Source organism: Mesocricetus auratus, unplaced genomic scaffold (genome assembly GCF_017639785.1).
Source record: "Mesocricetus auratus isolate SY011 unplaced genomic scaffold, BCM_Maur_2.0 Super-Scaffold_100004, whole genome shotgun sequence".
Classification (NCBI taxonomy): Eukaryota; Metazoa; Chordata; class Mammalia; order Rodentia; family Cricetidae; genus Mesocricetus; species Mesocricetus auratus.
This window is the reverse complement of record NW_024429189.1, coordinates 117821775-117845088: the sequence shown is the minus strand read 5'-3', so window position 1 is coordinate 117845088 and position 23314 is coordinate 117821775. Positions and strand designations below refer to the sequence as shown.

Genomic DNA, 23314 nt, shown 5'->3' with positions numbered 1-23314 from the left:
ATGCAAAGCTTACATTTTGCACTATAGCTAATTTTATGCAGTTATGATTTAATACTGCTTAACATTTGCTTATAAACCTTTCTATACAATTACATATGCAGTCTAAATGTGTTTGTGTTTCAATAACTTATAATTTATAATAAATTTGTAAATATTATAGTAAACGAAAGATTATCTACACATATATTCATGACATCATTTTTGGATTTTCCTGATATTTCTATCTCCGGGCAATGGTGGCGTACACCTTTAACTCCACCTTTTAAAAAAGAAAAAGAAATGCCAGCATTTCTGAGATTGAAGCAGGACAACTGTCAAGAGTTCTAAGCCACTCTGAGCTACAATATGAGACATTATCTCAAAAAAACTAATTTTACATATGAACAGACTTATGTAGTTGAAAAGTTTTTTGTTTTGTTTACTAAATCACAAATGAGAAGGTGTCATGGTGTGGACAAGAATGTATAGTCTAAACAGGGCAGTGGTGGTACACGCCTTTAGTTTTAGCACTCAGGAGGCAGAGGCAGGTGGATCTGAGTTTGAGGTCAGCCTGATCTACAGATCGAGTTCCAAAACAACCAGAACTATACAGAGAACCCCTGGAGAGGCGGAGAGAGGGAGAAGGAGGGGGGGAGAAGGAGAAAGGAAGGAAAAAGGGAGGGAGGGAGGGAGGGAGGGAGGGAGGAAGGAAGGAAGGAAGGAAGGATGGCCTAGTTACTTTTTTGGAGTCTCTTGCTTTTTGTTTAATTATATTAATTATTTTTATATGTATGGGGTGTTTTACATGCACATATGTCTACATACCACATGCATGCCTGAGGCCTGTGGCAAACGGAAGAAAGGACCAGATTCCTTGGGACTGGAGCCATAGACAGCTATCACTACCATAGCGGGTTTTGGGAAGAATAGCCCCTAACCGCTGAGCCCTCTCTCCAGCCCTTCCACTCTGGAAATGTCCTCAGTGCAAAACAAGATTCTAACCCTTAAAATGGCAGAGAAAGTAGCAACTTACCAAACCAGGAGTCTACATTTTCAGTATCTTCTTCAGCATCCAAAGATGAAAAGTTGATGAAGTTGGTAGGGGCATCAAAAGAGTAAGTAGTTGTTGTAACTTGTGACATTGCCCCCACTTAGTGTAGAAGAACAAGCTCTTCCAGGATTGTATCCCTCTGCTCAATAGATGGATGAAAGAAATGGTTAGAAAAAGTTGGTTGTATTGATCCCTACCAACTACTTTGGTTTTATATTTCCAATTTAGAAAATCACCTGGGTTGGGAGTTAGAGACATGGCTCAGAGGTTAAGAGCACTGTCTGCTCTTTCCAGAGAACCCAGGTTTAACTCCCAGCATCCACATGGCAGCTCACAACTGCATGTAACTCCAAGATCTAACAGCCTCACACAGACATACACACAGGCAAAACACCGATGCACATCATATAAAAATAAATAAATTATATAAAAGAAAAAGAAAGAAAATCACCTAGAGCTGAGCATGGCAAGTCCAGACCTTTAATCCCAGCACTTGGAAGGAGATTACTTGTTTTTAGAGTTAGAAAGTACTGTTGAGATGATTCAACAGGTAAAGGTACCTGCCACCAAGCCTGATTACCTAGTTTGATCCCTAAAAGCCACATCGTAGCAAAAGAGAAAACTCACTCCTGCAAGTTGTCCTCTGACCTCCATATACATGTTATAGCAGGCATGAATACCCAAACAGATAAATAAATGTACAAACTTTTTTTTTTAAAGAAAAGGCAAAGTTGATGAGTACCTACAATCTGCCATCCCTGCTGGGTATTACACTCATTATTAATTTTCCCTCAGTCGGTCATTTTCTTATTTCTAAGCTTTCCTCCCTGTTTTCACTCTGCCTGATATCCACAGTGCTAGCTTAGCTTTAGCTCCTCTGGAACAATGAGCATCCCACTTTGCATTAGTTAACCTCATAAACGTTTTTTCCTGACAGTCTGCCGGTTCTGAAGACAAAAGCCCATCTAAGTTGTGTATATCACAGTGCTTAGCAGAGGGCCTGCATAGGAGAGTGAGAAATAGTTTTGCTAAGTACTGGTTTTCATTCCTTAGAAATATTTTAAGAAAACTATTTCTGGGCTAGAGGTGTAGCTCAGTGGCAGAAAGCAAACTTAGTATGCATGAGGATATGAGTTTGATCTCTAACAGTGGGGGTAAAATAAAACAAAACTTCCTCGGCATGAAGAAACTTACTATACATCAAAGTCACAACATGCATAAGTAAAAGGAACAAGTCAACAATACAGACCTACCCCCAGGCCAACAAAACTCTTCATTCCACTGTGTACAAACCTAGTAGGGTTAACCCTCCCACTCTAGTTCTATCTAGGTAACAAAAAGCTGAAAGTAGTCTGAAAAATAACCTAAAGGCCACCCTCACTGACCAATAATTGCCTATGAATCTCAGTGAGCTGTGTGTCATAAAAGCATTCTGGGACAGGCCATCAGGGCACAGTGCCTGTGAATCCCAGCACTCAACAGGTAGAGGCAAGAAAACTCTAGACAACCTAGAGTCCAGACTGATCTACACAGCAAATTCTGGGCCAGCAAGGGCTACATAGCAAAACCCTATCTCAAAAAAGAAGAAAACAAGGGGATGGAGAGATGGCTCAGAGGTTAAGAGCACTGGCTGCACCTCCACAAGTCCTGAGTTCAATTCCTAGCAACCACATGGTGGCTCACAACCATCTATAATGAAATCTGACACCCCCTTCTGGTGTTCAGGCATACATGCAGACAAAACACTGTATACACAATACATAAATAAATAAATCTTTAAAAAAAAGGATTCTGTATCTCAGAGGGAAGTAAATACCAATAATATTTACATAAAAGATACCCCCTCTCTCGGGACTGGTGGGATGGCTCAGTGTAAAGGCATGTGCTACCACACTTGGCAACTTGCACTTTCCATTCCTGGTACCATATGAAAGGAGAGATCTGACCCCTGCAAACTATCGTCTGACCTTCATATGCGTGTCACACACACACACAATTTTTTTTAACTTTCTTTAAGCTGGATATGGTAAAGCATGCTTTTAATCACACCACAGAAGACAGAAGCAAGCAATCTCTGTGAGTCCGGCCTGGTCTACTTACTGAGTTCCCAGGCATGCCAGAGTTATAGAGGGAGACCTGGTCTCGGGAAAACAAAACAAACAAAAGACAACATCAACAGGTCTTTCTCTAGGAATCAGCAGTGTCTGCATGTAAACTAGCACTCACTCCACTTGTTTGCTGTCCTGGCTTGCAGAGGGCTCTCTCTACTATGCCATTCTAAACTCTTCACTACCCTTCATCTCCACTTCTGTTATTTCTTTCATTTTCATCTTGAGTTTTTTGGGGTTTTTTGTTTGTTTGTTTGTTTGTTTGTTTTTGTTTTTTGAGACAGGGTTTCTCTGTAGGTTTGGAGGCTGTCCTGGAACTCTCTTTGAAGACCAGGCCGGCCTCAAACTCACAGAGATCTGCCTGCCTCTGTCTCCCGAGTGCTGGGATTAAAGGTGTTGTAACACAACACCCAGTTTTTTTTGTTGTTGTTGTTGCTGGTGGGGGTGGGGGTAAAGACAGGGACTTATATAACACAGAATGGCCTAGAACTTGCTATGTAGACACACACACACAGCGATACAAATTTGTACCATAAAAATAAATACATAAAGAAAAGCAAAATTTAAAAAAAAGACCATCAGTGAAGGATTTCTCTGGCAGTAGTTAAAATTCCCTGGTTGAAAGGAGGACATTTTCCTGCTCTTTTGAACAACTATGCAGGATGACATGGGAAAATCTTACATTCCCATGATCTCAATGGCTAATTGAGGTCACTGGGAACACTTCCCAGGCGTGTCTAATGAAGACAAGCAGAGCTGGGGAAGGGAGAGGCTGGAATGTAACAGGCCACAATCACACTTGGCCCTCTACAAATTGATCCAGCAGCTCTCTCAGGAAACCCACAATCACTCTAGGACAGGAAGTACTCTGTTCTTTACTAAAGCCTCTTTCCTCTTCTTTTTCCTTTATTTATTTTTTTGGGAATCCTTATTTATTTTTATTTTATGTACATGGGTGTTTTATCTGTTCAAATGTCTGGGTACCACCTATATGCAGTGTTTGAAGAGACCAGAAGATGTGGTAAGATTCACCTAGAACTTAGCCACCTTGTGAATGAGGAAATCAAACCCAGGTCCTCTGGAAAAGCAGCCATGTTCTTAACTGTTGAGCCATCTTTCAAGCCCTTTCCTACCTTTTTGTTGTTGTTTTTTTGAGATAGGGTTTCTTTTTTTTTTTTTTTTTTTTTTTTGAGACTGTCCTGGAACTCACTCTGTAGACTAGGCTGGCCTCGAACTCACAGAGATCCTCCTGTCTCTGCCTCCCCAGTGCTGGGATTAAAGGTGTGTGCCACCAACGCCCGGCAAGATAAGGTTTCTCTGTTTAACTGCCCTAGCTGTTCTGGAACTTGCTCTGTAGACCAGGCTGACCTAGAACTCACAGGGATCTCCCTGCCTCTGCCTCCTGAGTGCTGGGATTAAAGGCGTGCGCCACCACTGCCCAGCAGCCTTTTATGCTATCTTTCTGTCTAGATTGGCCAACTCAGGAGGCCACCCTGCCAGTCTAGCTGGGCATAGTGTCCTACACTTCACAATCCCAACATGTGAAAACATGAAGCAAGAGGACTGCCTCAAGTTTAAGGACATCCTGGCCGGGCGGTGGTGGCGCACGCCTTTAATCCCAGCACTCGGGAAGCAGGCGGATCTCTGTGAGTTTGAGGCCAGCCTGGTCTACAGAGCGAGTTCCAGGACAACCAAAACAATACAGAGAAACCCTGTCTCAAAAAAACAAAAAAACAAAACAAAACAAAACAAAAAAAAGGACATCCTGGGCCTACATATTGAGGTCCAAGTCAGCCTGGGCTATAAAGTAAGACTGTCTTAGAAAAGAAAAACAAGAGAACAATAAAAACAAACACCCTGCCTCAATGGGCTGTGGTAACCAATGTCTTTAATCCCAGCACTTGTGAGGCAGAGGCAGGCAGATCTCTGTGAGTTCAAGGCCAGCCTGGTCTACTAAGGGAGTTCTAAGACAGCCAAAGCTACACAGAGAAACCCTGTCTCACAACAACAACAACAAAACACCCTGCCTCTCCTCGAAATGGGATCAAATTAACAAGTATGTATCCATTATGCCTTGAGAACTGTCATCCTCCTTATTAAGGACTGACTAAGTGTACACCGAAAGAAAACCTAAGGTAGGGCTGGGGAGGAAGCTCAGGGAGAAAGTGAACAGAGGACAGGAGGGGCCAGAACACGTGCAGAGGAACTGCTACATGAAGATAGTTTCACAGCACTGCCTCACCACAAGCAATAAATAGTAGGATGTCAAAATATCAAAATTAAATTCCATTGGAGCCCAGTGGGATATCCCAGAGGTCAAAGCTAAAGGCAGCTGTTTAAATGAATGGTGGGAACTGGATCCTCCCTGTACCCCTTAACCAAGACTGAATTTCTATCAACAGGTCTCACTGAAGGGAGGGGAGGGCACACATGTCAACCACATTCCCTTAAACGAATCTAGCTGCCAAGCAAGAGAATTAGCTTCATATCTCAAAATTATCTGAAACTGCCACAAAGCCGGCTCCTGGAAAATTACAAATATTCTCAGTAGAAAAATAGCCCCTAGCTGGGTTTGATGGCAGTTTAATCCAGCATTGGGAAGCAGAGGCAGTTGGATCTGAGTTCAAGGCCACCCTGATTTACAGAGCAAATTGCAGATCAGCAAGGGCTACATAGTGAGTCCCTGCCTATACAAAAGAAATAAATGAAAATTTTAAAATATATAGTTTTCAGCCGGGCGTTGGTGGCGCACGCCTTTAATCCCAGCACTCGGGAGGCAGAGGCAGGCAGATCTGGCCAGCCTGGTCTACAGAGCGAGTTCCAGGACAGCCTCCAAAGCCACAGAGAAACCCTGTCTCGAAAAAACAAAAAAAAAAACAACAACAAAATAATATATATATATATATAGTTTTCTTTTAAATAGGATTTCTTTGTGTGACCTTGACTGTCCTAGAACTAACTCTGAAAAAAAGTTTTTAATGAAAAATAATCCTACAGGAAATTATAGAGAAAAAATGTCTAGGGCTAGAGAGATGGCTCAGCTGTTAAGAGCATTGTCTGCTCTTCCAGAAGGAAGGGGTTTGATTTCCAGCACCTACATGGGGGCTTACCACCATCTGTACCTAGTTCCTGGGGATCTGACACCCTCTCCAGGCCTCTATGGACACCTGGCAAGCACATGGTACACATCATACATGCAGGCAAAAAATACCCACACAAAATAAAATAAAGTAGAAATATTCTTCAAATAAAGAAAGCCTACTCAATATGCTATGAATCAATAGGCTATGTATGAATTAGTTCTTTATAAAATTGCCTGTTAAATATCACTCATCATATCATATAGCCCATCCGTTTCCCAAAACACTGAAAAGATGTGTAATCCTTTCCCCGTGGATACAAGACAATAGAGCCAGGCAGTGGTATTACACATCTCTAGTTCCAGCACTTGGACTGATCTGTGGCAGATCTCTGTGAGTTCAAGGCCAGCCTGGTCTACAAATTGAGTTCCAGGACAGTTAGGGCTGTCACACAGAGAAACCCTGCCACAAAAATAAATAGATAAATAAATAAACGGTGAACCTTGCTAATTTTTTCTGGGGAAGAAACAGGTGAAAAGCAGAAACAAAACACACACGAGGAAGACTGCAGAAGCAATGTAACCTGTCTCTACATTCATCTGAGATTAGCCTCATGATGTCTCTCTTCACTCACCCTTACACCAAAAATAACTGGCCTTGACAAGCTCTATAAATCAAAAGGTGCAGGTTCCCAAAGGGTGGGAGCAGCACAGACAGAGCACATTCTAAGCGGGCATGAAATTGCAGGCTAGCGGCTCCCAGCAAAGCAGCGAATGTGAGAGGCCAGCCGCCTCACCACCCAGTTGTGAGACACAGGGGAAAGCTCAGCTAAACTGTTGGTAATTCAAGAGAGGCAACAGAAGTGGAGGCTTCATTACAGGCAGTCAGTTACAATCCTCTCATCCAGGCAAAGGCATTTTCTCACCAGCACCCTCCCCACCTTCACAGGGGCAAGTGATCTTACTGCATTAACACACAATTTTCATTTTACGCAGAGATAAAAACAGCTACATTTTTTCCCTTGTACGAAAGGGATTGAAAGAGTCAACAAATGGCAACATATCTCATATCTAGCTTTGACTAATCAAACTTAAAAACTACATCTGAAGAAAGTTTAACGGACTTTGTTTTCACATTTCTATGTTGAAATCTGATCTGTTTACAGAAACAGATCTATGAAGCTTCCAAAATTGGGTCAATTTAAAATCCAAAGACAATCCTCACCATCCAAACACTTAGAAGTCAGCACAGGACACATTAAACACTTGTTCAAATTCACCCTGAAACACCAAGCAAACACATTTTCATTTCTTTCTGAAACTTACAATTCCAGCCAGGCATGGTGGCATCATGAATGGAATCACAGCACTTGGGCGGCTGAGGCAGCAGAACAACCATCAGTTCAAGGCCAATGGAAGCTACTTAGTGAATCTGAGGCCAGCCTGAGCTACGTCAGAATAAGACCTATCTCAAATGACAAGCAAGGAAACAGTGGGTAAAGGAACTTGCTGTGATCTCTAGAATCTCCAGCGGAAGGAGGGAAGCAACACCTAAAATTATTCTCTGGCCTCCACACACATAACATGGTACTCATGCCCCTGACTGCACTGCATTCTCATTCTCTCTCTCTCTCTCCTCTCCCTCTGTCCCTCTCCCCCCCATCTCTCTCCTATCTCTCAAAAAAATGTTTAAGTTTCATATTTTACTGAGTTATTTGTTTGTTTTGAGACAGGGTCTTTCTATGTAGCCCCAACTGTACTGGAACTCACTATGTAGACCAGGCTAGCCCAGCCTTGAACTCACAGAAATCTACCTGCCTTCCAAGTACTGGGATTACAGGTATGCACTACCACCCCTGGCTCATACTGTACTTTCAAAAAAATTATTTGTGTATGTGCTCGTAATTAACAAGACACACTCACTCAGGGCTCCCTCCACTCCCATACCTCCCTTGACATAGCTTTAAGACAGAATCACATGTTGTCTAGTCCAGTCTTAAAACGACTACATTCTGAGAATGACCTTCAACTCCTGATACTTCTGCCACCAACTCCCAAGTGCTGGGATTACAGGATGTGCCACCAAGCACAACTTGTTCTTTGTTTTTTTATTTTTTATTTTTTTATTTTTTGGCTTTTCGAGGCAGGGTTTCTCTGTATTGTTTTGGAGGCTTTCCTGGAACTCGCTTTGGAGACCAGGATGTTTTTTTTTTTTTTTTTTTTTTTGTTCTTTTGAGACAGGGTTTCTCTGTATAGCCCTGGCTGTCCTGTAACTCCCTCTTGCTTCTAACTCACAGAGATCTGCCTGCCTCTGCCTCAAGTGCTGGGATTAGAGGTATGCACTGCCACACCTGGTTTAGAAATGGGCTAGCCTCAAACTCATGATCCTCCTCCTCCATCTCCTTCAGCGAATATTACTATAATGCACTACCACAATCAGAGCTTTTTTTTTAATACGCCAGGCTGGCCTTGAACTGAATACATATGCAAAGTTAGCCTTCTGATTCTCCTGCCTCAGTATCCTAAGTCTGGGATTACATGTGTATACCCCATTCCCACACCTAGCTAGTTATGATATCATTTTTGCTTGAAATGTAGACTCAGACAAAACTCTGCAATGTCAATATCAAGCTAGATATTGTGGCCCAGACCTGTAATACTAGCTACTGAGGTGGTGAAAACGGGGATCACAAGTTCAAGGCCAGCCTGGGCAAAAGTGTGAGACCCTGACTCAAAACAGAAAGTACAGGCAGGACCAAGTGTGGTGGCTCAGAGGCTCAGAGCTAATCCCTGAGCTCTGAGACAGGCAGATCTCTGTCTCAAATCACACAAGTCTCAAAAGGGGAGCTGGAGAGTTGGGTCAGTGACTTAGAATAGGAGTCCCAGAACCCACACAGTGGTTCACAAAGGTCTGTAATTCCAGTTCTAAGGGAACCAATACCCTCTTCTGGCCTCCATGGGACCAGACACACAAGTGATGCACAGACGGACACACAAAATACTCATATGCATAAGATAAAATTCAAAATACGAACAAAGTAATATAAAAATAATAAAAATTAAAAGTACAAAAAGGATGAAGGCTAGTCCAGTGCTAGGGTGTGTGAAGCTCTGGCTTCCATCCCCAGCACAGCAACAAACATTAGCCAGAACTCCTCAAAAGTAGGATAGTTGGTGACTTTACTTTTCCAAATGTAAGAACTTTCTTTCTGCCGGGCATTGGTGCCGTACGCCTTTAATCCCAGCACTCGGGAGGCAGAGGCAGGCGGATCTCTGTGAGTTCGAGGCCATCCTGGTCTACAAAGCGAGTTCCAGGAAAGCCTCCAAAACAATACAGAGAAACCCTGCCTCGAAAAACAAAAACAAAAACAAAAAAAAGAACCTGAAAGCAACATAAAGGCATTTTAAAGGGTTAATAAACTTTAAATTTTTCTAGCCAAAGGAGCTGGAGAGATGGCTAAGAGCATCGACTGATCTTGCAGAGGACCTGAGTTCAATTTCCAGCACACACATGGCAGCTCACAACTGTCTGTGACTCCAGTTCCAGGGAATCAGATACCTTTACACAGACATGCATGCAGGCAAAACACTAATACACATAAAATAAAAATAAATTATTTAAAAAAAATTGGCCAAGCAATGGTGGTACACACCTTTAATCCCAGCACTCGGGAGGTAGAGGCAGGGGGATCTCTGTGAGTTCGAGGCCAGCCTGGTCTACAAGAGCTAGGACAGCCAAAGCTGTTACACACAGAAACCCTGTCTCGAAAAGAAAATTACTTAAATGTCTCTAAATATGTATTGTATGAGTGTCTGACCTGCATTTATGCATGTATGTGGTCACGTATGTGCACCACATGTGTACCTGGTGTCCTTGGAGGTCATAGGTCAGAAGAGGGCACTGAATCCCCTGAAACTGGAGTTACAGATATTATGAAGTACCAAGAAACAGACTCTCCAGTTAAAGTAGGAGTTTACAGAGGTCAGCTGATAATGGAGTTTTGACTCAACTCCAATTCACAGCAGGTTCAGTGAGTCCCCAAACTCATCTTGTGGTTATTTCCCCAGCCCCAGAAATTATAATTGGGATAGATATGCTAAGATGGAAAAATTCTCACATTGGTTCTCTGACCTGTGGAGTTTGGACTATTATGATTGGAAAGACTAAATGGAAGCCTTCAGTTACTTCTGCCAAGGAAAATAATGAATCAAAAGCAGTATCACGCCGGGCGTTGGTGGCACACGCCTTTAATCCCAGCACTCGGGAGGCAGAGGCAGGTGGATCTCTGTGAGTTCGAGGCCAGCCTGGTCTACAAGAGCTAGTTCCAGGACAGCCTCCAAAACAGTACAGAGAAACCCTGTCTGCAAAAACCAAAAAAAAAAAAAAAAAGGTGACTTGAGCTGAGGAGTTCAACAATCAAGTGGATAGGATGACCATGCTGTGGACAGTCACTCTCTTTCCCCAGCCATTCCAGTCATTGCCCAATGGGCCCATGAACAACGTGGCCATGGTGATAGAGATGGGGGTTATGCATGGGCTTGACAGCATGGACTTCCACTCACCAAGGTTGACCTGGCTACAACTGCTGCTGAGTGCCAGACCTGCCAACAGCAGAGACCAGCACTGGGCCCCAGAAATGGCACCAGTCTCTGGAATGACCAGTGACCTAGTGGCAGGTTGGACCACTTCCTCCATTGAAAGGACAGCATTTGTCCTTACTAAAGTAGATACTTATTTTGGTTTTAGATTTGCCTTTCCTGCATGTAATGTTTCTACCAAAACCATGATCTGTTGATTACAGAATGTCTTATCCACTGTCATGGTATTCAACACAGTATTGCTTCTGATTGTATCACTTCACAGCCAGAGGTGCAACAGCGGGCCCACAATCATGGCATCCACTACACCCTGCTCCCCACCAGCTGGTGGCCTGATAGGAAGATGTAACGGCCTTTTGAAGATGGTTTATAGCACCAGTTAGGAAGCAGCAGCATGGAAGGCTGGGGCAGATTCTCCAGAGGGCAGTATATGATTTGAATCAGTGTCCAATATATGGTAGTTTTTCCCATAGCCAGGATTCAAGGGTTCAGGAATCAAGGCATTAAAAAAGGAATAGTTCCACTCACTATCACCCCTAGGAACCCACTAGGAAAAATTTTACTTCCTGCTCCTTCAACCTTAAGTTCTACTGACCTACAAGTTTTGATTTCAGAGTGGGTAGCACTCCTGCCAGAAGCCACAGCAAATATTCCAATGAACTGGAAATTCAGATGTCCCCCTGGCCACTTTGGCTAAAAAAGGAATAACAGTGTTAGGACGGGGTGATTGATTCAGATTACCAAGGGGAAATTGGATTGTTTTTCCGTAATGGAGGTAAAAAAGATTTTTCTGGAGTACGGGAGATCCTTTAGGGCATCTCTTGGTGCTAATCTTTAAGGCATATCCTGTGACTAAAGCCAATGGGAAACTACAACAATCTAATCTAGACAGGATGAAAAAGGGCACAGACCCTTCAAAAATGAAGTTATAGGTCACTGCTCCAGGAAAAAGGCCAAGAACTTACTGAAAGTGGAGGAAATACAGGATGATTAGTAGAGGAAGGTAGTTATAAACACCAGCTAAGGCTACGTGACCAATTGCAGAAATGAGGATAATTGACATGAGTGTTTCTGTCATATTTTGTTTTTGTACAGATTGTGTTTTCTTTCCTCAATTTCTTTATCATGCAATGTAGCATTATAATATATAAAGTTTTGAGATACCAAAAGAATGTCCCTCAAGGGACATGGCCATCTAACATTCATAATGCATTTGTGGTTGTATGTTGGATAGTTATATCATGTCATGTATGTTTATTACCTGGTTATTTTCATTTGGAAATTAATCATGACATATATGATTGTGTGTCAAGTTGACAAAGGGTCAACTTGCAATGGTTATTGGCTGTCAACTTGACCACATGTAGAATTAATTAAAACCCAAGCAGCTCGGTACATCTATAAGGGATTTTTTTTTAATTAAATCATCTGAAATGAAAGACCCACTTTCAGACAGAATCTCTTGAGGTAGGAAAATACACCTTTAATCCAGATCTTTCTGGGTGGGATCCACCTTTTAATATGGGCCACATCTTCTGCTGACACTCTATTTAAAGCACATGAAAAAAGGATTGCTGTCTTTGCCTGCGTGGTCTCACAGGTAAATTCCTTCACTGGCACAACAGCCTACTTCTTCAGGATTCTGAAGACCAGTTGAGATATCCAGCCTCATTAACTATTGAATTCTTCCTTAGGTAGACAGTCATTGCTGAATTAGCTGGACCACAGCCTGTAAGCCATTTTCTAATAAATCCCATACATATATCTCCAGTCTATAAATTCTGTTCCTTTAGAGACCCTGACTAATACCCTTTCTATTTATGTTTAGTTCCATCTTTTTCTTATAAAGGATCTTGGGCTGCTGATTTGCATGTCATATTATGTACAAACCTATCTACATAATAAGTCAGGCCAGGGACCTGGAGAGATGGCTCACCAGGTTAAGAGTACTACTTGTTCTTTCTTAATGGTCCTGAGTTCAATTCCCAGCAACCATGTGGTAGTTCACAACCATCTATAGTGGTATCTGATGAATAAAATAAACAAATTTTTAAAAAACCCTCAGGTTAGTGAATCACACCAATATCAATTCTGCTTCCTAAACTATACCATAACACAAAAATAGTAAGTTTGTGAAAGGATACGTAATTTCTCCTGTTCTTCTCCCAAAAGTTTAAAACAAAACAAGTCTTTTTAAAGATTTTTTTTAAGGGAAGAAGTTAGTTACACAGGTTCACACTCTAGGAATCAAATCTAAGAAAAGCTAAGAGAAAAAAATATAAAGGAAATGTAAAACTCAGACCTACTTTTCCATATAACTTTCTCTTGACCAAACCTAATTATACTTGCAAGATAATATGATGAGAATTTTGTTCTAATTCCAACATTAGCATAAACCTGGCCAAAAGAATGCTTTCACTGAGCTAGGCAGTGGTGGCATATACCTTTAATCCCAGCACTTGGGAGGAAGAGGCAGGTGGATCTTGAGTTGGAGGCCAGCCTGGTCTGTATACAGAGTGAGTTCCAGAACAGCCAGTGCTACACAGAGAAACCCTGTCTTAAAGGGGCAGGGGGACGCCGGGCGGTGGTGGCCCACGCCTTTAATCCCAGCACTCGGGAGGCAGAGGCAGGCGGATCTCTGTGAGTTCCAGGCTGGGCTGGACAGGACAGCCTCCAAAACAATACAGAGAAACCCTGACTCGTAAAAACCAAAAAAAAAGGGGGGGGCAGGGGGAATGCTTTTATTTACATACTAGAAAACCTCAAATTTGCCAACCCACATAGTATGTTCCAGTTTTTCACACTTGCTGTTTTACTGTCAACTTAGCAGGGCCTTCCTATCCATCCAGTTCAATAGAATGCAACTTGGTCATTCTCATCCCACCTAGCCAAACACTGCTTTTCAAGAGTCAGCTTATATCTCACATACTTCATAAATCCAACCTTTCCTGTATTAAGTCTCATCCATCTCCTTCACCTCTACATTGCCAGAATCCTTACAAAACAAAAACAACTTCTTTTTTTTTTTTTTGGTTTTTCGAGACAGGGTTTCTCTGTGGCTTTGGAGGCTGTCCTGGAACTCGCTCTGTAGACCAGGCTGGCCTCAAACTCACAGAGATCTGCCTGCCTCTGCCTCCCGAGTGCTGGGATTAAAGGCGTGCGCCACCAACGTCCGGCTCAAAAACAACTTATTTATATAATAGTGACTTACCCAGTTTGTCTTAAAAACAAAATTGGTAGAGTTCTTGCTTAGCACACACGAAGACCCGAAGCACTGAGACCCCAGCACCTAGTGTGGTAGTGCAAACCCAGCACCTAATGTGGTAGTGCAAACCCAGCACCTAGTGTGGTAATGCAAACCCAGCACCTAGTGTGGTAGTGCAAACCCAGCACCTAGTGTGGTAGTGCAAACCCAGCACCTAGTGTGGTAGTGCAAACCCAGCACCTAGTGTGGTAGTGCAAACCCAGCACCTAGTGTGGTAGTGCAAACCCAGCACTCTGGCAGTGAAGGAAGATTGGGAGTTCAAGAACAGCCTATGCTCCATAGCTTCTTCCAGGCCCATGTTGGGCTACAACAGACCCCTATATCAACAGTAGTAATCATCATCATCACACACAAAAAGGACAGTACCCCAGCTACTCCCCCTACCATTAGCACTGGGTTCAGACCCTAATACCACACACACACACACACACACACACACACACACACACACACACACACAAAGAATCAACCATCTTGTCCTCAGGTATACCAGAAAACCCTTGACTATATCATGTATCTGTCTACATGCAGTATCTAACATCAACTAATCTAAGCACACAATATACTCTCAAAGGCCAATCAGTTGGTTCAGTTGGCTAAAAGTCACAATAATTTTAAACCAAAAATGACAACTTGATACTATTGAACAGACACTAAAATCAACAAAAAGTATACAACATGATTTGGGGAGTGGCACTTGACAGATGTTGTAATACACGGAGGCTACACACAAGAATATTCTTACTAGCCAGGCCTAGTGACACATGCCTTTAATCCCAGCATTGAGAGGCAGAAGCAGGCAGATCTGTGAGTTTGAGGCCAGTCTGGACAACATAATGAGTTCCAGGACAGTTAAGGCTATGTGGAGAGATCCTGTCTCAAAACAACAAAAAGAATATTTTTACTACAGTAGCAAATAGTTCTTTAGTAGTTTGTATTTTTTAATGAGAAAAAGTCAAATAACGGCAAAGGATGTAAAGATACAAGATAAGGATAAGCCAGGAACTTGGGGGGGGGGGGACAAGCAGAAATAGTTTGGTGGGAGTATTTGCTATCGAGAAAATTATATGCGATAACAAATCAAGAAAATAGGGGGTACGCCCAACTATTTGATCTAGGTCACAACTTTCCTTCCCTTCCAACCTATAAATGTCCCAGGAAAGGAAGATAAAAAGGAAGAAAGAATTAATTAATTAATGCCTGAATCCTTATAGGAAGGATAACATAAAACGAATTTTATATCCTAAACAGGAGACAATCAAAGTGGAATTAAACCCTGCCTCAACCATGTTGGCAGAACACCAAATTTACTTTCCTAGCTCAGACAAAAGCGGTTGGTGGCGATCACATCTCTTCTCTTCAATGCTACTTAATGGCAGAGCTATTTCCACCCACTTGGCCTCAGGTCCCTTCCCTAATGTAATGCTAACAGCGCTTAAAGCAAAGTGTAGTGTGGAAACTGGAGAGCAGTGCTAACACGAACAGTCTAGCGCCCGACAGCCCGGAGCAGCCTCTGCTCCGGGGTTCCCACGAATACCGACAGACTCCGAGTCGGAGGCCTTACCACAAAGCCCAGTCACCGAAGCCCGCGCGCTGTCTAGGCTGTCAGGGCCTGACCCAAGGATCCCCTACCCTCTCGGAAACCTGGAGGGACGGCTCCCGGCGCACGGCTGCTCCCCCTCACCTTCCCACCGCTTACACGGCTTAGCCTTGCACGAACTCCAGGAAGCCAGGGCTGTCCGTCCGCCTCGGAACACAACCGGTACGGTTGAAAATTTGAACTCAGGAACCCGGTCGAATGCACCAATCAGAGATCCGAGAACCGACAAACCCCGCCCTCTGATTGGCCTCGGAAAATGCAGCGACGCCGGAAGCTAAGAGGCGGGACCAAGCTCACAACTGGCCAGAGAGGCTTCAGGGAAATGTAGTCTCTTGCACGTATGGGCGCACATTGAAACTCTACTACAAAACCCAGAATCCTCTGCTTCCTATTTGGTTTTGTTTGCGGCTGGGATGGGGTGAAACGTTTTGTTTTGAGAGGGCCTCTTGGAGCCTAAGTATGCCTGAATCCTCTGTATGACTGAGGATGACTTTAAACTATCCTCCTGCTTCCCCCACTTCCCAAATGCAAGGATTTCAGCTGTGTATCATCATGCTAGGCTTGTTCGTACTTAATTGGGAGAATTGGTACTAGATGAAGTGAAACCATTTATGAAATAGCGGTTAAATATATAACGCATCCTAGACGTCTCGGAATCCACGGAAGGAAATTTTTACTGGTTTGTTTGTTTGTTTGTTTGTTTGTTTGGGGGAGCGGTTCGAGACAGTGTTCACTGCATACCAGCTCTGCCTGTCTGTGTAGACCAGGCTGTCCTGGAGATCCGCCTTCCTCTGCCTCCAGAGTGCTGGGATTAAAGACGTGCTCCACCACACCCGGCCTTTTTGCTGTTGTTAAAGGTTATTCTCTCCATGTTTACTCGTTGTGTTTCCTACAAGGAACCCAGTGGGTTAGCCCTGGCCTTTGATCCCAGCACTCAGAAGACAGAAACAGGGTGAATCTCCGTGCATTCTAAGCCAGTCTGGTGTGCAACAGTAAATTCCAGAGCAGCCAGGGCTCTGTAAGGACACCTTGTCCCAAAACACAGACAGAAAGCCACAGCTTCCTACAGGCAGCCTACACTTCCTTCCAGGTCTCTTTCCCTGTCTCTATGGGTCTCCATACTCTGTCCAGTCCCAGACCTGCCCCAATGTTAACTGGCTAAAAGCAAAGTTCTGTGATTTCTTCTTTTCTTTTAAATCCCAACTGTATTATTGTCTTTAATACTCATTCCTGTGTTTTAAAAGAGAAGGCAAAGACTGAAAAAAGGTTGAGGAATAAGCCGGGCAGTGATGGTTCATGCCTTTAATGCCAGTACTCGGAGACAGGCTGATCTCTGAGTTCAAAGACACAGACTGGTCTACAGAGTGAGTTCCAGGACAGCCAGGGCTACACAGAGAAACACTTTCTCAAAAAAAAAAAAAAAAAAAAAGAAGAAAGTGACAAATGTGTTATGTATCATGATCTATATAGCAATTTATACGTATATAAAAGACATAATGAAACACAGATTACATACTAACTAAAATTTAGAAGTTTAAGTAAACTTTCTACGATAATGTAAGTGAAGGAGATAGTATTTGAACGTTCTTTGCATGTGTGTATGTATGTACATGTGTGAAGAGGCCAGAGGTCATCCTCAGGTATCGTCCTCCATGGCTCTCCACCTTATTTTCTGAGGAAGGGTCTCTCTCTGAACCTGGAACTCATTGATTCAGCTGGCCTGGCCAGCAACCCCCAAAGATCTTCCTGTCTCCATCTCCCCAGGACTGAAATTATAGATGCTCATTTCTGTACATATGGGTGCTAGGGATTGAACCAGCACATGCGACAAGCACTTTACTGACAAGAGTTAATTAGGCAATTAAAAAATAATATCAAAAGGAATGTTTTAAATATTTATTTATTATGTCTGCAGGGCAGAAGAGAGCACCAGGTCTCACTACAGATGATTCTGAGCCACCATGTGGTTGCTGGGAATTGAACTCACGACTTACTGGAATAGCAGTCAGTGCTCTTAACTGATGAGCCATCTCTCCAGCCCTTAAAAGGAATTTAAAAAATACTCTGTGTATTTATCTAAGAGTGTCTTGCTCTCCAGCCCAGCTGGCCTCACACCCTGGATCACAGAAGCCTACAGAAAGAGAAAATATCTTTACCAATTATACATTTGATATAGAGTTAGCACCTAGAACACAAAGAATTTTAAAAAGCTGAACATCAAGAAAATAACCCTACTAAAAATGGATCCAGAACTAAGTAGAGAATTTTCAAAAGATGAAACACAAATGACTGAGAAACACATTAAAGCAATGTTTAAAATCCTTAGTCCTCAGGGAAATTCCAATTAAAACTACTTTGAGATTTCTTCTTATCACAGTTAGAATGGCCAAGATCAATAAAAATAAATGATAGCACATGCTGGTGAGATGTGGGGAAAAGAAAACACTTATTCATTGCTGATGGGAGTGCAAATTGGTACACTTCTTATGGAACTCAGTGTGTAGGTTCCTCAGGAAACTGAATCAATCTACCTCAAGCTCCAGCAAGCTATATCACTCTGTGATATATCCAAAGACTCTACATCCTTCCAAGGAGATTCTTGTTCATCCATGTTCACTGATGCTCTATTCATAATATTCTATTCTGGTCAGCAACTGGAAACACCCTAGATGTCCATCAACTGATGAATAGATAATAGAATTGTGATACACTTATACAACAGACTATTATTCAGCTGTTAAGAAAAATGAAATTAGGCCAGATGTGGTGGTGCCTTTAGTTCCAGTACTTCGGAGTCAGAGGCAGAATGATCTTTGTGAGTTCAAGGCCAGTCTGGTGTACACACTGAGTTAGGACCACCAGAGCTAAGCAACATCTGCATTCTGCCATCCTGGCAGGTGTGGTCCACAGCTACAATTTCAAATGGTATCTATTCCTGTGGTTGATTGAATAAGAATGGCTCCTGTAGGCTTAGAGGTTTAATATTCAATCTCCAGTCTGTAGAACTGTTTGCAAAGGATTAAAGGTGTGGCCTTGTTGGAAGGAGTGTGTCATGGGGGTCAGTCCTTCCCTTCCCAGTGTCCACTCTGTCTCCTGCTTATGGATGGAGATGTGGGCTCTCAGCTATTGCTGTAGCTGACTGTCATGCCTTCACTCCACCATCATATACTCTAACCCTCTGGAACTGTAAGCACAATTTTTGCTTTGTTTTTCAAGACAGGGTTTCTCTGTGTAACAGTCCTAGCTGTCCTGGAACTCACTTTGTAGACCAGGCTGGCCTGGAATTCACTGAGATCTGCCTGCCTCTGCCTCCCCATTGCTGGGATTAAAGGCGTGTGCCACCGCCACCCTGCTATGTAAGCCCAATTGAACTCTTTTATAAATTGCTTTAGTTATGGTGTTTTGTCAACAATAAAAGCCCTAATACAATTCCATCAACAAATTTTGGGACACCAAGCATCTTCCCCAGGATTTCTCCACACCAGCATATCACAAGGTGATGAAGACTGCAGCAGAATCTCCTGGCCTTTCTAAGTAGGATGGGAAGTGGTGATAGGTCCCAAAATGGCAGACAGATCAAGTTCTTTACTTAATTTTTAAGATTTGTTTTTAATTGGGTGTATGGGTGTATGTGCACGTGAGTGCAGGTGCCTGAAGTCTCTTGAACTGGAGTTACGGGTGGTTGTGAGCCACCCAAAAGGGATGCCAGAAACCAAACCTGAGTCCTTTCCTCAACAGCAGCAAATGGTCTTAACCACTGCTGTGGTTTGAATGGGAATGGCCCCTGCAGGCACAATAAAGCTCCAAAGTTAAGTTTTTAAAAAGAAGGATACCAGCACTTGGGAGACAGAGGCAGCCGGATCTCTGTGAGTTCGAGGCCAGCCTGGTCTACAGAGCGAGTTCCAGGACAGCCAGGGCAGTTACACAGGGAAATTGGCATGTCTTAAAATGGCAGTCATGCAGTGACAGGATGTACAGGAAGAGTCCCATTGAGAGCCCAGTGTGGATAGTGTAGCAGAAACCAGGGGCCTCCAATCAAACCAACCCCCCCAAACAGGGTTCCTCTGTGTAAGAGCCCTAGCTGTCCTGGAAATCTCTCTGTAGACCAGGCTGGCCTCAAGCTTACAGGTATCCACCTGCCTCTGCCTCCCAAGTGCTGGGATTAAAGGCGTGTGCCACCAATGCCAAACAATGATTCTTTGCAACATGTGCTTGTAAAAATGTATGGATAAAGGAGTTCACTGTATGACTTATTGTGTCACACTGCAGTGTCCATGACTTTTCCCTTCTCTTTTTTCTTCCTTTTTTAATCTTAAATTTTATTATGTTTTATTTGGGGGGGGGTTTGCAGGCGCAGAGGGCAGATTCAAGAGGACAGGAGATAGGTGGGATCAGGATGCATGATGTAAAAGACACAAAGAATAAATTTTTTAAAAAAGGAAAGTTTTTTTAAAGTGGCAGCTATGAAGCCTGATATGGTAGTGCATGCCTTTAATCCCAACCCAGGGAGACAGAGGAAGATGGAGCTCTGTGAGCTAGAGGCCATCCTGGACATAGTCCTGGCTGTCCCAGAACTCACTGTATAGACCAGGCTTGCCTCAAATTCTTAGAGATTCTCTTACCTCTGTCTCTGAGGTGCTGCGATTAGAGGCATGCTGTCATCCCTTATTTCTTATTTCTCTTATTTTTAGCCAAGAATAAACATTTTCTTCACTGGGAGAGAGAAGAGGGTTGAGGGAGGGAGAGGAGATGAAGAAAGAAAAAACAGAAGGAACCCCCATCCCTATCCTTATGGTGCTGACATTCTAGTGGGAAGGGAGATCTCAAACAGGGTAAATAAGTAATTGATAAGGATGTAGGAGTTAGGTGGTAAGCTATGTAACAGGTGTTGACTTGGTCTGAAGAGTGCTGCCTTCGAGATGAAGAGGTAGGCAAGGGTTGGACACAGGCAGAAGGCAAGGGAGGGCAGAGGTCTGTCTCAGCCATGGCTGCCCCATTTCTAGGACATGCATGACTGAACCAGAGGCACATGCAGAGCCAGGGAGCAGACATGCCCAGGTGGGGATAAGGGTACCACAGTTTTGTTAAGGAAGGTACAACAGGGCTATGTGTTCAGGGTCTACTAGACAAACGGTACTAAATGGCCAATGAAAAGAGTGAATGAATGATGACATTCATTTTTTCATACCAGAAGACCCAAGTCCTTCCAAATTAAGAACTGTGTCTGGCCCAAGGGACTCCATGCCTGTTCTATCTTCCACATCCACTGAGTTCTAGTTGGATCTCAGTTCAAATGTCCTTCCTGGGTAAACAGGTGTTAAGGAGATCTGAAATCACAGAAGCAGAATTTTAGTGCTAGCAAGAAACACAGGGCACAACTGGTCTACACCATCACAATTTCAGCATTATTGATGGAGGGGGCCAAGAACAGAAATAAAGAAATCAATGACCAGTTCTTGCACTGTACAAGTTTCAAAAAAACTGGAAACTACCTAAATTTTCCTAAGCAGGGGAATATTTCATGAAACTGCCTAGAATGAAATATTAAGTAATACTTTGATAAGCTGGGCAATGTGGCACACGCCTTTAATCCCAGCATTCAGGAGGCAGTGGCAGACAGATCTCTGAGTTCAAGATCAGCCTGGTATACACAGAGAGTTCCAGGACAACCAGGGCTACACAAAGAAACCACATCTCCAAAAAAAAAAAAAAAAAAAGACACATTTTTCTTTCTTTCTTTTTTTTTTTTCAGTTTGTTGATTATGTGTACAGTGTCTGCACATATGCCTGAAGGCCAGAAGAGGGCACCAGGTCTCACATAGATGGTTGTGAGCCATCATGTGGTTGCTGAGAATTGAACTCAGGACATATGGAAGAACGGCCAGTACTCTTAACCTCTGAGCCATTCTCCAGTCCAAAAGACACATTTTCAAGTTAAAAAAATGAATTGAAGGTAAAGGCACTTCCTTCTAATCCTAACAACCTGGGTCCCATACCTGGGACCCACACAGTAGAAGGAGAGAACCCACTCCTACAAGTTATCTTCTGACCTCTACACATGACCCCCACACACACACAGAGAGAGAGAGAGAGAGAGAGAGAGAGAGAGAGAGAGAGAGAGAGAGAGAGAGAGAGAGAGAGAATAAAGTAAAATGTTAAACGAGTGTTAATGGATATAAATTCATTATGAAGCTATTACGTTTTGTTAAAATATCAGGAAGGAGGGGACAGAGAGATGGCTCATGGGTTAAGAGCACTTGCTGATCTCTCAGAGAATCCCAGTTTGGGTTAGAGCACTCATACGGAGCAGCTCATAACTGCTCTGGCACAGTTGGCTACTCGACTTGCCTGGAAAGAGGGAACCTCACCTGAGGAACTGCCTCCAACAGACTGGTCTCTGGGCAGGTCTGTGAGGCATTTTCTTGATTGCTAATTGGCTAAAGAGGGCCTAGTCCACTGTGGGTGGTGGAACCCCTACACAGGTACCTGGTACACAGGTAACCCTGGATTATGTAAGAGGTAGCTCAGCAAGCAAGAGGAAGCCGCTGGGAAATAGCACTCCCCTGCTGTCTCTGCCTGAGTTTCCTCTGATGGTGGATTGTGACCAGTAAGGCAAGTAAATCCTGTCCTCCCTAAAGTTGCTTTTGATCAGTGTTTTATCAAAGCAGCAGAGAAGCAAACTACAGTAGCCTGACCCTCTTCTGTCTTCCATGGCACCAGCTTGCATATGATGCACATATATACGTGCAGGCACTCACATAGATACATAAAATAAATTTCATCTGGGTGATGGCACATACCTTTAATCCCAACATTCTAGAGGCAGAGGCAGAGACAGGCATATCTCCAAGAGTTGAAAGCCAGACTGACTTACATAAGTGTCAGAATCCAAACTCCAAAGGACAAATACTGCCAAGGACAAAGGTATACCATGTCAGTAATCCCAGCTACTCAGAATTTCAAACCAGGAAGATCACAAATTCAAGGCAATGTGGCCAACCCCATCGGAAACAAAAAACAAAATTGGCTAGGAATGTAGCTTAGTGATGGGGCATTTGTAAAAAGCCCTGGTTTCTTTTTTTTTTTTTTTTTCTTTTTTTTTCTTTTTTGGTTTTTACGAGACAGGGTTTCTCTGTGGCTTTGGAGGCTGTCGGTCCAGCCTGGCCTCGAACTCACAGAGATCCACCTGCCTCTGCCTCCCGAGTTCTGGGATTAAACGCCTGCGCCACCACCGCCCGGCCTAAAAGCCCTGGTTTCTATCCTTTGCATTGCAAAAACTGAAAGGGAGAGAGGGAGAGAATTGAAGCCAAGTAGGGCTGGAGAAATGATTCAGTGGTTGAGAGCACCTGTTGCTCTTTTTTTTAATTTTTTTAATTTATTATGTATACAGTGTTCTGTCTGCATGTATGCCTGCAGGCAGGAAGAGGGTATCAGATCTCATTACAGATGGTTGTGAGCCACCATGTAGTTGCTGGGAATTGAACTCAGGACCTCTGGAAGACCAACTAGTGTTCTTAACTCCTGAGCCATCTCTCCAGCCCACCTGCTGCTCTTGAAGATGCAGTTCAATTCCTACCGATGATATTGATGGCTACAACTTTAGCTCCAGGGGGATCCGAAATCTCTAGCCTCC

General features: G+C 43.3%; 1 protein-coding gene and 1 long non-coding RNA gene across 7 annotated transcripts in view; both read right to left on the bottom strand.

Annotated features, from left to right (window-relative positions):
- Tpx2 (TPX2 microtubule nucleation factor) overlaps positions 1 to 15904 on the bottom strand; it is a 46819-nt gene extending 30915 nt beyond the window's left edge. For 3 of the 6 annotated variants that reach the window (XM_040746499.1, XM_013125222.3, XM_005086062.4), the window contains exon 1: positions 1013 to 1172. In XM_040746499.1, coding sequence (XP_040602433.1) covers positions 1013 to 1121 — 109 coding nt within the window. In that variant the 5' untranslated portion in view covers positions 1122 to 1172. Of the gene's footprint in view, positions 1 to 1012; positions 1173 to 15645 lie in introns of those variants that run through there. The other 3 variants (XM_013125219.3, XM_013125221.3, XM_021223022.2) reach the window with 3 other exon arrangements.
- Positions 15905 to 17626: 1722 nt separating this feature from the next.
- LOC110339306 lies at positions 17627 to 22774 on the bottom strand. Its single transcript, XR_002381421.2, has 3 exons — positions 22482 to 22774; positions 20870 to 21008; positions 17627 to 17812 (listed from the first exon to the last, which is right to left on the bottom strand). It is a non-coding gene; the product is annotated as an uncharacterized LOC110339306 (long non-coding RNA).
- Positions 22775 to 23314: the final 540 nt, after the last annotated feature.